The sequence below is a fragment of the Dreissena polymorpha genome, chromosome 1 (assembly GCF_020536995.1).
Source record: "Dreissena polymorpha isolate Duluth1 chromosome 1, UMN_Dpol_1.0, whole genome shotgun sequence".
NCBI lineage: Eukaryota > Metazoa > Mollusca > Bivalvia > Myida > Dreissenidae > Dreissena > Dreissena polymorpha.
The window spans coordinates 2919620-2937763 of NC_068355.1; the positions used below are offsets into that span (position 1 = coordinate 2919620).

Consider the following 18144-nt stretch of genomic DNA (forward strand, 5'->3'; position numbering starts at 1 on the left):
CTGTTAAATTACCAATTTAATTGGTCCCGATAATACACATATGTTTGCAACCCTGACTTAACTCTATATCAAGAAGATATTTACGCATGACCCAATTGGGTATTGATTTGACAGAAATGATTAGTTGTAAAAAAAAGTTAAACAACAGGCATGTTTATAAATACTTGAAACAATTGCATAAGTTTGCTACCAGCAATTGACCACTATAACTATAGTAAAATATTTTGTATTGTGTGTATATTTGTTCTTGCGTATTATGTTGTTTTGAAATTATTTAAATAAGAAATAAAAGTATAAATAAAAAACAAGTATATGCATGTTTTATTTTCACACAATTTTTTAATTATAAATTAAACAAAAATATGAAAAGGATGTTTAAGACCTGAGTGTTAGTACTTTTATGACATGCAGTATCCAATTGTTCAAAATGTGTTAGATGCAATACTAGGAAAGATGCAATTATACAAAAAATCCATTGAATTTATTTGCTTTACAAGAAAGTTGGGTCAAGGGCAAGGTAAATACCACTCAGCTCAATACAGCAATAAAAATCAATCATTTAAGTAAAGCTGTAGACATGAATTGCGTTGGCATTTTGTATGTAAATACTTGTTTTGTGAAAACATGTTTATGCACAAGTTTTGCATCTTATCAGGTGTGGGGAGTGCACAAGCACTGAGGGTGCCCAATGTACTTGGTGTCCATTGGAAGGACAATGTCTTCCACCGAATGCATCTTGTCAACATGCTGTCAGTGTAGGTTTGATTTATCTTAAATCTTTTTGTGCCAACTTAAGTTCAAAATAATTAACCTAAATAACATTTCTAGATCATTTGTGAAAGATAGAATAAAATGTTCAGTCTTCTTTTACTCTCTATAGCTAGGAACCATTTTTAACAAGACAGAATACAATGTTAGTCTTCTTTTTATGTCCCCCATCCACTATAGTGGGGGACATATTGTTTTTGCCCTGTCTGTCTGTTGGTCTGTTTGCTCCAACTTTAACATTTGCAATAACTTTTTCAATATTCAAGATAGCAACTTGATATTTGGTATGCATGTGTATCTCATGGAGCTGCACATTTTGAGTGGTGAAAGGTCAAGGTCATCCTTCAAGGTCAGAGGTCAAATATATGTGGCCAAAATCGCTCATTTTATGAATACTTTTGCAATATCGAAGATAGCAACTTGATATTTGGAATGCATGTGTATCTCATGGAGCCGCACATTTTGAGTGGTGTAAGGTCAAGGTCATCCTTCAAGGTCAAAGGTAAAAAAAAAATTCAAGGCGGCGCAGAAACAAACACATGCCACACATTTTGAGTGGTGAAAGCTCAAGGTCAAGGTCATCCATCAAGGTCAAAGGTCAAAAAAAATAAAATCAAAGCGGCGCAGAAGGGGACATAGTGTTTCTGACAAACGCATTTGTTGTTCAATATTCAAGATAGCAACTTCATATTTGGCATGCATGTGTATCTCATGGAGCTGCACATTTTGAGTGGTGAAACGTCAAGGTCATCCTTCAAGGTCAGAGGTCAAATATATGTGGCCAAAATCGCTCATTTTATGAATACTTTTGCAATATTGAAGATAGCAACTTGATATTTGGCATGCATGTGTATCTCATGAAGCCGCACATTTTGAGTGGTAAAGGTCAAGGTCATCCTTCAAGGTCAGAGGTCAAATATATGTGGCCAAAATCGCTCATTTTATGAATACTTTGGCAATATTGAACATACCAACTTGATATTTGGCATGCATGTGTATCTCATGGAGCCGCACATATTGAGTGGTGAAAGGTCAAGGTCATCCTTCAAGGTCAGAGATCAAGTATATGTGGCCAAAATTGCTCATTTTATGAATACTTTGGCAATATTGAAGATATTTGATATTTGGCATGCATGTGTATCTAATGGACCCGCACATTTTGAGTGGTGAAAGGTAAAGGTCATCCTTCAAGGTCAAAGGTAAAAAAAAAAAAAAAATCAAAGAGACGCAGAAGGGGACATAGTGTTTCTGACAAACACTTTTTTCAATATTGAAGATAGCAACTTGATATTTGGCATGCATGTGTATCTCATGAAGCTGCACATTTTGAGTGGTGGAAATTCAAGGTCAAGGTCATCCTTCAAGGTTAAAAAAAATTGAATTGTTTCAAAGCGGCGTTCTCATGAAGCTGCACATTTTGAGTGGTGGAAGTTCAAGGTCAAGGTCATCCTTCAAGGTCAAGGTCATTCTTCAAGATCAAAGGTCAAAGAAATATATGAAAAATTTTCAAAGTGGCATTCTCATGAAGCTAAACATTTTGAGTGGTGGAAGTTCAAGGTCAAGGTCATCCTTCAAGGTCAGGGTCATTTTTGATAGCAGCGTTCTCATGAAGTCGCACATTTTCAGAAGTGGAAGTTCAAGGTCAAGGTCATCCTTCAAGGTCAAAGGTCAACAACAACAAAAATCAAAGCGGCGCAGAAGGGGACATAGTGTTTCCTACAAACACATTTCTTGTTTTGAATGCTATTCAGCCTATAGCATGCTATGTTTCATAATGATGCTATATGTATTCTATAATTTTCCTATGAAATTTAGGGAAGAACTATTTAACAAATCGCTATACTGATTGTGGAGACTTTTTATACCCCCACAAACGAAGTTTAGGGGGGTATATTGGAGTAAGCTTGTCTGTCTGTCGGTCCGTATTAAGTGTCCGCTCTCTTAATCAAGTTTTTTTCATCCGATCTTCACCAAACTTGGTCAGATGTTGTATCCAGATAATGTCTAGGTCAAGTTCAATATGGGTCATGCGGGGTCAAAAACTAGGTCCAAGGGTCACGTAGTGCGTTTTAAATATTTAGCATGGTATCCGCTGTTTTTGGTGAAGACAACATGCAAAATATTCTGTGTCATTGCGGCATGTGGGGGTATTCATCACGTCTGTGACAAAGCTCTAGTTTTGTTACATGGAGGCTTTAAATGAATACAAATTTAATTTCATTCAGAGTGCATGTTTATAACTTTAGGATTGTATTTGAAAAAGTGATCAGGGGTCGTATTCCAGAAACATCTTAAGTCATTTCTTAAATATTTTCAGCTAAGTTCAATATTACAATGTTTTGTATTTCTTTTCTAAATAAAGACATGCATGTTTTTTGGTATTCCTCAAATAACATTGACATTAGGATGTTATTTTGGTGTAATTTTCGATGCCTAACTATTGCAGTAGGAAATAAAACACTTAAGAAAAATTCTCAATTTAAGGATAAAAATAAAATTTTACTTAAGATGCTTCTGGAATACCACCCCTGAAAAAGAAATCTTGCTCTGGTTATGGTAATTTAAATGCTTCAACTTAGCTAGTATTCATTACTTGCTACCAAATGCATAATTACTGTTTTTGGAACAACACACAAAACTGACATTCATCAAGGCTTTCTTTCAAACATACTTATAAAATGAACAATCAAGACAAATGCTAAATGTATCTTAATTAAATTACAGTTAAGCAATGCTAAGTGCCCACAGCTCTCAAACCATGATGACCAGCTCTACCTTCCGAGTGGAACCAATCGTTCACTGAAAATCAATGTGATCAACGATGTACTCACCAATTCAAGTGTATGTATTTTGTTTTGGGTGTGTCTACAGAATGAACTTTATATATGTCATTCCTTATTTTCAAAAGTATGTGTGCTGGGTGGTTGTTGATGGATTTGATTAAGATTGTCAGTCATCTGAACTTAAGTTGGTGACCATCTTACACTTTCTTGTTTTTTGTACTATGCATATGATTTTCTAAAAAACATATTTTTTTACGAATTGATCCAACTGTTTTTATGCCCCCAGATCGAAATTATCGGGGGTATATTATTTTTTGCCTGTCTGTGTGTCATTGTATGTGTGTGTCTGTCATTTTATGTGTGTGTCTGTCTGTCCAAAATCTTTAACCTTGGTCATAACTTTTGCAAAATTGAAAATAGCAACTTGATATTTGGCATACATGTGTATCTCATGGAGCTTCACATTTTGAGTTGTGAAAGGTCAATGTCAAAGTCATCCTTCAAGGTCAACTGTCAAATATATGGCTTCAAAGCGCTTTATGGGGGCATTGTGATTCTCAAACACAGCTCTTGTTCTAAATGTGTCACACAATCTTAACTCAATTTAGAAAAGTTTTTGTATGCCCCTGGTAGGGTGGCATATAGCAGTTAAACTGTCCGTCAGTCAGTATGTGTGTATGTCAGGCTATCCGTCCGTCCAAAAAAAACATTAACATTGGCCATAACGTTTTCACTATTGAAGATAGCAACTTGATATTTGGCATGCATGTGTATCTCATGGAGCTGGACATTTTGAGTCGTGAAAGGTGAAGGTCAAAAAATAATAATTAAAAGCGGCGTTCTCACAAAGCTGCACATTTTGAGTGGTGGAAGTTCAAGGTCAAGGTCATCCTTCAAGGTCAAGGTCATCCTTCAATGTCAAAGGTCAAAAATAAATAAATTCAAAGTGGCGTTCTCATGAAGCTGCGCATTTTGAGTGGTGGAAGTTCAAGGTCATCCTTCAAGGTAAAAGGTAAAAAAAAAAAAAAAAATCAAAGCGGCATTATCATGAAGCTGCACATTTTGAGTGGTGGAAGTTCAGGGTCAAGGTTATCCTTCAAGGTCAAGGTCATCCTTTAAGGTCAAAGGAATTTTTTTTTTTTTAAATCAAAGCGGCGTTCTCATGAAGCTGCACATTTTGAGTGGTGGAAGTTCAAGGTCATCCTTCAAGGTCAAAGGTAAAAAAAAATATATAAAAATTTCAAAGCGGCGCAATAGGGGGCATTGTGTTTCTGACAAACACATCTCTTGTTATTTATAATGTTGTCTACAAGTAATACTTACAACTGAATATGAAACACATGTCTTAATGTTTTTTAGAAAGATCATTTGAGCAGGGATCAAAATTTAACATCTTGGTCATGGTTCAGATATCATTCTGATAAAATCACCAGTTTTGCTTCAGTTTGTTTGATTGGTACATCACTTTGTAACAATCTGTGATTGCATATATTTATTTACAGAACATTGAGTTTAGACTGAGTGTTGTAGACTTTGGACGGACCCCTTGTATTGCAGCTTCATCTCAACTGATGTGCAATATGACCATATCAGTAAGTGGTCCATAAAATGTGCAGGCTAATGCTAAATAGTTGCAGTATTTATTATGTGATTTCAGACACCTAAAAATGTTGGCAATTTTGTTGTACATTTGTATTTTTGATCACATTCTTACATCAGCATTAATTGTAATGTATGTTGTAGTATATTAATTATACCCAAAGTTTCAGGGGTGTATATTCAAGTAAGTCAGTTGGTTGGTTTATTCTTTTGTCCATTTGTTTGTCCTCAGCAAATATTTATAGTTTCTAAATCTTTTAAGCAACTATAGTGAAACATTAAATATGTCATCACCATGAAGTGCTGGTGTGCATAGCACAATTTTCAATACAATGACCCGTTTATTTGGAGTAATGTGCCCCTTTGGTATTGATTTTTATATAAATCATATTATTTTGTTAATTAGACAATTTTTAAATTTCTCTTGTTATTTGAATGAAAATTGAAATATGTTATCGTAATAAATTGTAGATTTTCAAGGCAGACATTTCACTTCAGTGCTTACTGAGTTATATGCACATGAACATGGTCATGGGCCTTTACTGCAGTACAAAATGTTAAAAGTTTTCTCATTTGATTATATGTAAACTTCAAACATACTAATGTGCATGAAACTGTTTCATTTCCTGTTATATAAAACTGTGATCCATACGTTCCTAAGTTATTTTCCTTCAAACACAGCTCACCTAGAGTAGAGGTGCTTGGGTGTTAGTCTTCTTTCTGAAAAAACAATTGTTGATTTGTAAACATGTGTTGTTTATAATATCAAATTCCTATCCACCAAAATTATCTTACCTAACTTCAAAATCCACATAGTTTTTACTTAAATCTATTCAAGGGTACTTGAATTGTACGGGAAATTTATTTAGATTACATGTTTTTATTGTAATTGTCCCCTACCGGTTTCACTGGAGGTGACTTATGGTTTGCGCTCTGTGTGTTCGTGAGTCAGTGAGTCCGTCAGTCCATCACACTTTTCTGGATCCTGCGAAAACTTTAAAAGTTCATCATATTTTTTCATGAAACTTTAAACATGGATAGATGGCAATATGGACATTATGCATGTCATTTCATTTTTTTCCTACGTCAAAAATATTGGTTGATATGGCAACAAAAAAAATAATTTGACAATGGTGGAGCCGGTAGGGGACATATATTGCTTGGCAATAGTCTTGTCTATATTTGCTATAAAGGTGATTTAGTTATTTACGCAATAATACAATATTTCTGCAGATAAATGTCAGCAAAATTCACAAGAACATTGGCGTGCAGTACTCTAAAGTTAGTTCTAATCAGTGGGTGGATCTGGATGACTATAACAACAATAAAGGTATACAAGATATTTTACAGATGTTAGGTTTTTGCTATTTCTTTCCTTCAGATGCATTACACAAACTGAGTTGAAAACAGAGCAATGAATATGTTTTATAGAAAACACTATATTTGACTCAAAATTAATATAAGATTAATGAGTTGTGAAAGACATTTATCATCCAGAGAATCCAACAAGATTGGTATTGATATAAACAGTACGAACAACAATATAATTGCTTGTTTTCTCTGATATTTTGTCTGTACAAAAGGCTAACAAGAAAAAATAATGACATGGAATCAGTAAATAAAAACTGTAAAATTATTATTATTTGTGGGACATTTAATTTTGTTGATTTTGTGGACGGTTCAACCCACAAACAAATCGGAAAATGACCTGAGCGACTTCCATTTTTTTCCAAAATCAGAAACCCATGAACAAATGAGTCCATAAAATAGTCAATCTTTGAAAAAAACACAAAACTTTATGCTAACATATAATAATGATTTCAGAGTAATATATTAGACATATAGTGTGAGTCTGAATGTAAAAATTGAAAGTTTATTGTATGCTATTTAAATGTTATTAAGATTTTAATTGTAATGCAATAGAACAAAATCAGAATTATTTTTTTACAAAAAAGGAAGTTTTGGTTAGTGCCATTTCTCTGTCGTTGTAAAAACCTGTTGAAAGGTTTTATGATGCAACCCAAAAGAAAACCATAACGTAAGGAAATATGTTTTTGTTCTTCATAAAAACACATGGAATCATGCTAACCCTTTCCAACTCAGAGGCAAAGTGAAAATTGCTTTATGCAACCAGCATAAACCCAGAACAGCCTGCGAGTAACTTGCAGTCTGTTCAGGTTGTATGCTGTTTGCTGCTCATCTGTATCGTAAGTTAAGAAATGAAGTCTTTAAAACTTTAATCTTTTGATAAAGGTCTTTTATTTAATTGTATTTTCTAATGGACTACAGACAGGTCAAAATGCGTATATGAGTGGTAAAGGGTAAAATAAATACCTTTTAACATTACAAAGTTTAAAAATGTATTTTATGTTTTCCAGTCACAATCTACAACTGCGCCAAGTTGGCAGGAGGTTGTAACTACTGCAAGGCATTGAACACTTCTAGATACAAATGTGCCTGGGACTTAAAAAATGGATGCACATTTTATGAGAACCGTAGTAGTGCATCTTGTGGGGCTCCGACCATAACGCAGGTATTGCGATTAAGTATAGCAAAATTTCAAAAGTAAAAATTCCTGCTATATTGAATCTTGACTTAAAGTGAACTTACTTTAAGAGATATAATCTTTCTACATAGATTAAAAAAATACTGTAGTTTACTTTTTTAAGAGGTTATTATTGATATGCTAAAGTGTGTCCATTTTGAACAAGAATAAAAATCAAAATAAATTGAGAATAATCACTTGTATTTTTCTTATTATTTGCTTATAAATTTTTTGACAGTAAAAGATTGTCAATTTTTCCAATGCCTACGCAAAAACTGGACCACTGGTTGCATTGCAACTTCAACTGTTGTTAAGAAAATTAATGATTTCTTTTTAAAACTTGTACAATTGTATTGCCTTTTATTTTGGATGATCTCTAGATTTCACCGAAAGATGGTCCATACAGTGGTAAAATGATAGTAACCTTGATGGGTAGAGAGTTTGGTCTCTTCAGAGAAACAATAGGAACAGTGATAGTGTCAGGAAAATCCTGTGACTCACATATAAACAATTACATATATGCACCTGATGATCCTCTGGATTTCATAGATGCAGTTCGAACTGGGTGAGCATAAATTACTTGATAAAAGAATCTGCTCTTTTTCTGTTTTAGATGACCTGACCTTTTAAACTGTTATTTGTATTACAATTTTGTGTTTTTCAGATAAAAACAATTGTATATACTTTACCAATATTTTACACATGCTTCAGATAACTTTTTGAGTATTTTCATTCATTTCATGTTTGCAGACTTTCCAGTTTGAGTATGACTCTGAAGCTACATCATTAAGATAAACTGATGACAGTTGTAAAAATAATATGAAGAATTAACCAAATGTGTTTGTGTGCAATTATAAGCACAAAAAGTTCTGAAAGTTTTCATACCTTATTTTACTAAACTTGTCCAGCAAATGTGTCAGTTATAATACAAAAGCCACACTTACTAACAAAATTGCTGAAATCATATTTGAAAAATATAGTGTGACATGACAAAATGTGAAAGATCCATTCATTCTTGTATATTAATGATGCACTCATGTAAATAATAATCTTGTGTTGAACAATACACCTGACAAAAATTGCTTTTCATGTTAAGTCAAATTGTATCTATCTAGTAAATCAACAAATATCAGTTCAAATTCTTCACAGGTTCCAATGTGTAGCAAATGGGAAACCAAATGGAACCAACACCTCATTTATCCTTTCTGGACAACTTTCCACACTTGAAACTCTTTCACCAATATTGAAGGTAAGACACAATTGTGTGCTCCTTAAATGTAATTCCTTGCTTTTTGTGGCTGCCCAAATCATTTGTTACCTATTTAATTCAATCCCATATGGTTAATACATTATGCTCCCCCCCAAAAAAATTGGGGGGAGCATATAGTCGCCGCTTTGTCTGTCTGTGTGTCCTTCCGTCCGTGCACAATTTTTGTCCGGGCTATTTCTCAGCAACTAATGACCGGAATTCAATGACACTTTATGGGAATCTTCACTACCAAGTGGAGATGTGCATATTATCAGCGGGTTCGGGTCGGATGATTTTTCACAGAGTTATGGCCCTTTGAAATTTTCCATTATACATATAGTGCAATTCTTGTCCCCCCAACTACTAGACGTTTCCTTTTATCTGAATATATAAGGCAATATTGTGACAAAAAAAACTTTGGGGAGCATCACCCGTCTCGACGGTTTCTTGTTTCAAGAGTGAGAAGTATTATATAAATAACATGTTTATGCATTTAAAGCTTATTAGCATTCTTATTATAGTACTTAATATGGACACTCTATATTTTTAGAAAAATGTGTTGATAATCTGCCCTATCGTTGCTGTGCATTTTTATTTTTTAGCTCACCTGAGCACAAAGTGCTAATGGTGAGCTTTTGTGATCTCATTTTGTCCGTCGTGCGTCGTCAACATTTTGCCTTGTGAACACTCTAGAGGCCACTTTTATTGTCTGATCTTCATGAAATTTGGTCAGAACATTTGTCCTATTGATACCTCGACTGAGTTTGAAACTGGGTCATGTTGGGTCAAAAACTAGGTCACTAGGTCAAAAAAAGAAAAACCTTGTGAACACTGTAGAAGTCACATTTGATGCCAAATCTTCATGTAACTTTGTCAAAATGTTTGTCTAAATGATATGTTGGTTGAGTTCAAAAATGGTTCCTGTCCGTTGAAAAACATGGCTGCCAGGGGGCGGGGCAGTATTCCTTATATGGCTATAGAGAAACCTTGTGAACACTCTAGCAGTCACAATTTTTGCCAAATCATCATGAAACTTGGTCAAAACATTGGTTTCATTGATATCTCGGACGAGTTCGAAAATGGTCCAGATCGGTGAAAAAACATGGCCGCCTGGGGGCGGGGCAGTTTTCCTTATATGGCTATAGTAAAACCTTGTTAACACTCTAGAGGCCACATTTATTATCCAATCTTCATGAAATTTGGTCAGAAGATTGGTCTGTATGATATCTTTGATGAGTTCGAAAATAGACACGTTCGCTTGAAAAACATGGCTGCAAAGGGGCGGGGCTTTTTTCCTTAAATGGCAATATATGGCTATAGTAAAACCTTGTGAACACTCTAAAGACCACATTTATTGTCCAATCTTCATGAAATTTGGTCAAAAGATTGGTTTAAATGATATCTTTGATGAGTTCCAAAATGGTTATGTTTGCTTGAAAAACATGGCTGCCAAGGGGCAGGACATTTTTCCTTATACACTGTAACTCCAATATAACGCGGATGACGGGGTCCATTTAAGCCACCTAACAGCGTTATAAACGGATCCGCGTTATAAGTTTTGAGCTCATTTATTGCAGGGGCTATAACAACATCAATAGTATAGCCTATAATATAGGGTCGTAAAGTGTAAGCTGTGTTGTCATCCGAAAATACATGCATATAAACCGCATCGTATCGATAACCGCTTTTATTACGTGCATGTTAATCCGATTGTAACATAATGCACACAAAACGCACATTTGGGGCATTGTTGGATTTATATAATGATCGAAATTTGTACCACATTTCATACAATCTTAAATAGGCAGCCATCTGGATCAACAAATCAATAGTCTCGGGTTATAATTACCGGGCACGAATATTTGCTTACCGTATGTGTCAATATTCGGTAATTCCCGTATGTATTCGTTAAGTGTCCGTTGCATACGTCATATTTATGTTGCAGACACGTGACTTAACAAACGGCCAATCAGAATTGTACATGTAGACACGTGACGTTACACAGCCAATCAGAATTGTACACATAACAATTATCAAAGCTTTCGTTGTTTATATCTAGATTTGTGGGAGTCTTACAAAAACGGCCGAACACACAAGTCGCATTATTGCTGGCTTTCGCGGGATGGGCCCATTGCGGGCTTCGCATGTATCTTGTATTTGACAAACATTTTGGATACGTTGTGTTGTGTTAATAAGCAGAAATAAAACGCAAAGAAATCAGAAATGAACTTTGTTGGTTATTACTGTGTGATTTCAACGAACAATGTGTAATTACGCTACACAGAACATTTTATGGAGCCGTGTACCATGGATACGACCGTAGTACGATCACAAGTGCGATCACGTGCCGAAAAAATGAAAACATCACAACCACAACGCGACATGAATTCAGGTCAGTTGTTTAAAAAAATTATGGCAAACTTGGAGAGGGAATTTCAAAATTTATAAAGTAGAAAATTAAAGTAAAAGGCGTCATGACAACGAAATTTTTAAGAATTGTTTTAAAGAATTTAATGTAGTTAGATGTTAAAAATAATAGTGTTGATAATAAATTATGTACGAACAAATTTTACAAATATCAAAATCATGCCAATTTTGCATTTATCGGTACATTTTTATAAATAACGGTGAATTGAGAATAAAAAGAGATATTTGAGTTTTACATTATTTTTATGAGTTATGGAAATCATTAAATTAAAGGTGTACACACAGAGAGTATTTAAAGAATTTATATATATATTTTTGGTATTGTTAGAATATAGGATTATGTACGGACATATGGGTTTTTTTGCATACCAATACATTTTAAATTGTTAGAATGTTTGTAAATTTTCATTAAATTAAAATGTGCGAGAAAAATAAGAGTATTCAAAACAGTTTTGTTTATTATTTTAATAAAGAAAATAAGGCGGGTTTTGTTTATTAGAATGATAAAGAAAATTAAAGAGGACGAATAAATAAAATTATTGGAAAATTTAAAAATAGTTTCAGAATTGTAAAAGAAAGAAATAGGAAATAAGAACAGTAATGGTAATTGCGAATATGAATAGGGCAGACACTTAAAAAAAATATTATGTAAATATGTATATACGTCATTATGTTGATTGCAAATATATGTAGGATATCGGTAATATTGAAGGTCTTGAGTAATTTTAAGTAAGAATTTAATGCGATCTGACGCGTATAGCGCAGTGAAAATATAACGATATGTACGCATTAAATGTCTAATATAATTGTTTAAGGGTTACAATTATATTTTATGAGCACGGCTGACTGATCAGCGTTCGGACATACCGAGCCCGAGGTTCTGATAACCTTAGCGTCCTCATGAGTAAGAGAATCTATCCCTGTGCCATCGAAGCAAATTACGCTATGGACAGAAGATGCGATGTCGCATAAGAATTACTTGAGTAGTTCGATTAGGATCAAAGACCTGAATTTTGAAGTATACCGATACGTTTTCTTATATTATGAATGCATATATATAAAAGTCTGCCTTGTCATATTTGCGCATTTTTACAAGTGCACAGGTCAAACATGTCAATAAATCTATGCCCAACGGCAAAACTATAGTGATAAAGATGAGGTTTATGAAACCATGATATGAACAGGTACGTCTATCATTACCCATTACTCTAGGTCAATAAAGTGGCGCGCGCCTGTCAAAAATTTACCGGCTGCACGTGCGTAAAATGATTATGCCTAAGGCGGTACACAAGTCATATTAAGTAAATGGCTTGTCAGATGTCAAACTGTCATGTACTTATCCGAAGTATGTTTTGAGGAATTGACTAATATTTTTTCGTTGTAAAGAATTTATTTTTTTGAATAAGATATCACAGTAAGTTGTCATGACGATATTTAACAATAACTAAGGGGATATTTATAAATGTTTGCCATGATTTTGAACAACTGATACTTGTATCACCACGACGCAGATAAAAATATCGAGATTTGAAGACAACGCCGAAGAAGAGCGACTTCGCGAGACAACGCCTTCCACAACCAATAGAAGAAACAAACAACATAATTAGAATGGAACATCACGGCGTTTACTCTCAAAGTGAATACCTGGTTCTATCGCTAAAAGAAGACCAACGCCAGAAGATTTCGAAGGACAACAAGTGACGCAACACTGGACACAATACTTGTGACGTTAAACACTATAGAGTAGATGCAGCCGTTCAACTGTTTGACGTGCGTAGATAACGCATTTGGAATGATACTTCCGAGGCCTAAGACATCAAGGAGAACACTGCTATAGTTAATACCTCGTGGGCATTATGGCCAATAGAAGATCTTAATGTCCCGAGAGAAATGAAGACGCTGGGGCCATCAACAAAAGTACAAACGACAACGAAAACAACAACAACGATGAATACAACGGAAACGACAATCGACGACGCAAGTTAAACATCGGAAAGCAGAGCAGAATCAACAAACGCATTCCAATCGCCACGGACGAACCTACAATCGACTTATCTTCATGACGGTGGCAATGACTTCAATGAAACATCTTATTCGCCGCGAGCTACAACTTCAAGACAACATGGACGACACCAGATGTACAGATGGTCAACGATCAACAGATGATGTTCTACACAACATTTTGATTGACATTTAAATTGTATAACAATTACTAATGTTATTTATTCCAGCAGAGATGCTTGTCAAGGAAATCATATTGTTATCTTCATATTTTCCATCATTTGAGTGTGTTTATATGAATCTAGTTTTTTTAATTTTATTAGTAATTCAATAGTAAAATTTTAAAAGATTTTTTTAAATCATAAAATATAAAAAAATCAAATTAAGGGGGAAAGTTGTGTAACATAATGCACACAAAACGCACATTTGGGGCATTGTTGGATTTATATAATGATCGAAATTTGTACCACATTTCATACAATCTTAAATAGGCAGCCATCTGGATCAACAAATCAATAGTCTCGGGTTATAATTACCGGGCACGAATATTTGCTTACCGTATGTGTCAATATTCGGTAATTCCCGTATGTATTCGTTAAGTGTCCGTTGCATACGTCATATTTATGTTGCAGACACGTGACTTAACAAACGGCCAATCAGAATTGTACATGTAGACACGTGACGTTACACAGCCAATCAGAATTGTACACATAACAATTATCAAAGCTTTCGTTGTTTATATCTAGATTTGTGGGAGTCTTACAAAAACGGCCGAACACACAAGTCGCATTATTGCTGGCTTTCGCGGGATGGGCCCATTGCGGGCTTCGCATGTATCTTGTATTTGACAAACATTTTGGATACGTTGTGTTGTGTTAATAAGCAGAAATAAAACGCAAAGAAATCAGAAATGAACTTTGTTGGTTACTGTGTCTTTTCCACGAACGATACACAATTACGTGACACCGATAATCCAATAAAATTACAACATCACTTACAAAAATAATAATCTTCAACATTTATGACGGTAAATATGTTTTCAAATTTTGTAAACACCGCAATATGCATGCGCAATTTTTCAGAAGTGTAAAGAGAACAGTGCATTATGGGGCAGAGCTTTCATTGGTAAAAGCGAATCTAAATTTAGATGGAATGCAATACGATACATGTACAAATAGTGTCATACGACGTCATGCAAAAAACGTGATTTTCGGGGACTTTCTGATACTGGGCAAAAGTAAATCTCTGTTAACAATTACAGTGCGTTAGCATGTAAATAAATCGTCTGGATTATTTAATTTATTTCTCGTACACGAACTGAATTAAATGACTAAATATTAGAATGATAATGAAATGACAGAAAAACTTTTTTATACTGTGCGCAGTATTATTTTACAGCCGCTCCTTTTTTATAGAGTCAAACTGCAATCATATCAATGTAAGAATGTTTTTATCGTTATGAATAACTTTAATTTTATAATTATCCCGCTTGCATGTTCCTTATCAAAACTAGCGCAACGAACCGCGTATAGGGAATACATGTAATAAACACTGACTGGCGAGTTTTCACACCTTTATTGACATTACACAACAGATTAACACCAATTAGCTGTCGAGTGTCGTTTAACCTATAATCAATTAAAATCAGTTACACGGACGGATAAAGCAATCAAGCCGTGATATCCGGCTTCTTTGAATTTTCTGAAAATACATGAAGTTGCATAACATGGATTTGAATCAGAAATGGAAGGTTGGAGAAAAAACGGGATCCAAGCACCCCCCGCGTTATATTGGACACAGCGTTATAACGGACCGCACTATATTGGAGTTACAGTGTATGGCTATAGTAAAATCCTGTTACCGTTCTAGAGGCCACATTTATTAATCAATCTTCATGAAACTTGGTCAGAAGATTCATCCCAATAATATCTTGGACAAATTAAAAAATGATGCAAGTTGGTTGAAAAACATGGCCGCCAGGGGGCGGGGCAGTTTTCCTTATATGGCTATAGTAAAACCTTGTTAACACTCTAGAGGCCACATTTATTTTCCGATCTTCATAAAACTTGGTCAGAAGATTTGTCCTAATGATATCTTGGATGAGTTCGAAAATGGTTTTGGTTGCTTAAAAAACATGGCCACCAGGGGGCGGGCATTTTTCCTAATATGGCTATATATCATGCTTTTGTAAAACCTTGTTAACACTCTAGAGTCCACATTTATTGTCCGATCATCATGAAACTTGGTCAGATGATTTGTCCCAATGATATCTTGGATGAGTTCGAAAATGGTTCCGGTTGGCGGAAAAACATGGCCACCAAGGGGGCGTGGCATTTTTCCTTATATAGCTCTAGTTTAACCTTGTTTACACTCTAGAAGCCGTATTTATTGTACGATCATCATGAAACTATGTCAGAAGATTTGTCCCAATTATATTTTGGACAAGTTCAAAAATGGTTCCAGTTGCTTGAAAAACATGGCCACCAGTGGGCGGGGCATTTTTCCTTATATAGACTTATGAATCTTCATGAAACTTTGTCAGTGTATTTGTTTAAATGATATCTTGGATGTGTATGAAAATGGTTCTGGTCTGTTGAAAAACATGGCTGCCAGGGTGTTCACTAGTCATGAAAGTTATTAAGAACATTTTGTTATAATGACATCTTGGGCTGCACAGAATAGGTCAGTTCCTTTGAATCACAGGTGAGCGACTTTGGGCCTTTCAGGCCCTCTAGTTGCTGTTGATGTCAACTTATCTTTTGTCTGTGATATAGTTGTGATATGAACTTTCATTTTTTTTTAAATATCACTGAACAATACTTTTATATAAATTTGTACAAGTATGTATTACTTTTCATATAATTATATAGTAATTTTCCTTTTTTTCACCAGAACTCCACTATAACACATGTCAGCCCAGACTTTGGACCTAGAGCTGGTGGGACCAAAATAACCTTTTATGGGAAGAACCTGTGTATTGGGAACAGACTTCTGGAAACTCTTAAGCTTCTGGAAACTCTTAAGCTTAAAAACAAAGAGACAGATCTTGAGGGAATCCATATCACCTCTATTAATAATGGTACAGGGTATGTGTCCTGCTTTTTTCTGACTACTAAAACGTGTTTTATCATAACCTTACACACGAGTGGTGTGTGCATACTATTATACAAGAAAAAGCCATGACTATAATCCTCTTCAAAAAGTGTGTTTGTGTAGGGTATATGGCTTTGCAATTGTCCATTGGTTGGTATTCCAGTGGATTGACAATGTACACAATATCAAGAGAACCTTTTGACATAAACCCATTCAAATTGGTACAATGGTTACTTCAAATTAAAAGATAAAGCTTATTGATTTTGAGGTCAGCATGTGAAAGGTCAATGTCACAAGTGTTCATAACATAATATTAAAAAGGTACAATAGGCATTGAAAGTACTGTTAATACCCTTGAAAAGCATGTATTAAACAGACTTTCAATTATTGTGGTATAACACAATCTTGACATAAGTCAATTGCCTGTTAATTTAATCCATTATGGTACTGACAGTTGTAAATGCATTCAATCATTCAATCCTGATGGACATGGTGTTTAAAAAAATCACTTGTTCCAACCAGTTTGAAGTGCCATATAGTGACTTGTACTACTTGCTGTTGTCTAGATGTAGGGGATCAAAACCTTAACAATTTATGTTAGTTGGGGAAAGAGGGACATACAAGTTTTCCAAACATCTTTTTATTGGCAGCATATATGAATTGTGAGTAGCTTGGCAATAGTGATGAAATTCTGTGTTATAAGATGTAGGGTCCCACAAAGAACTGTGAACCTTTGTTAAAGATGATTTGAACAGTCAAGCTAAAATTAAAAATATTAAATATGAACATTGTTCACAGAGGTTATAAGTTTTAGACCACAGTGATGGATTTTCAAATGATCTAACAGCCACAATAACCATAACAAAATGGTGAACATTTCACATAAGCCATGTTCATTGTGTCTAGGTTCAAGCCTTATTCAATTTCACATATAAAATATATTGAATGAGTAAGCAATACTTTTAAAGGTTAACTGTGATAGTGTGTTGGGATTTTCAAATGGCACTAGTTGTTAGCATTTTTACACATTAATGTTACATAAACTAAAATAATTAAAAAGGTGTATAGTGAGCCATAACATGAGATTCAGGTCAAGGTTATGTTTGTTTGTTTTTCCAAAATTATAAAAATGCAAAAAACTTCTTAAGCTCATGGTGAGCTTTTGCGATCACCATTGGTTTTTGCTCATCTTTTGCATAACATTTTCTTTGTGAATACACTAGAATAAAATCTTTATTTTTAACTTGATTGTGGAAATATGTAATATATATGGCATCATAAGTTTACATTTGTATTATAAAATGATATTTCTGTTGCATTACTTAATGATTTCACGTTGTTGAAATTAATTCCTGTCAGGTGGTTGGGTAGTTTCCTTAAATGACATCATTATAGCATGATACTGAACCTCTTGTTAATGTACAAATTAAATAAACAACAACAAAATGTATACACTTTAACTCCAGTATAACCCTATATGATGAAGGGGTCCAAGACAAGACCACGCTATAAACAGAACCCTGTTTACAGTTTTGAGCTCATTTATTGCCATGTTGTGTTGTAAGTTGCCATTACATGCATTTCAACCCTTCTGTATCTTTTGTTTGTATCGTTAAATGTGTACATATTGCTTTGTTCATGTGTGTATATATATATATATATATATATATATATATATA

The 18144-nt window shown here is 34.4% G+C and overlaps 1 protein-coding gene across 1 annotated transcript in view; it reads left to right on the forward strand.

Annotated features, from left to right (window-relative positions):
• Positions 1 to 18144, forward strand: part of LOC127868698 (plexin-A2-like) — a 73673-nt gene that overhangs the window by 18105 nt on the left and 37424 nt on the right. Inside the window, exons 7-14 of the mRNA XM_052410693.1 lie at positions 656 to 755; positions 3493 to 3609; positions 5054 to 5143; positions 6384 to 6480; positions 7529 to 7683; positions 8076 to 8260; positions 8845 to 8944; positions 16265 to 16458. Of these exons, the coding sequence (XP_052266653.1) occupies positions 656 to 755; positions 3493 to 3609; positions 5054 to 5143; positions 6384 to 6480; positions 7529 to 7683; positions 8076 to 8260; positions 8845 to 8944; positions 16265 to 16458 (1038 nt within the window). The remainder of the gene's footprint in view (positions 1 to 655; positions 756 to 3492; positions 3610 to 5053; positions 5144 to 6383; positions 6481 to 7528; positions 7684 to 8075; positions 8261 to 8844; positions 8945 to 16264; positions 16459 to 18144) is intronic.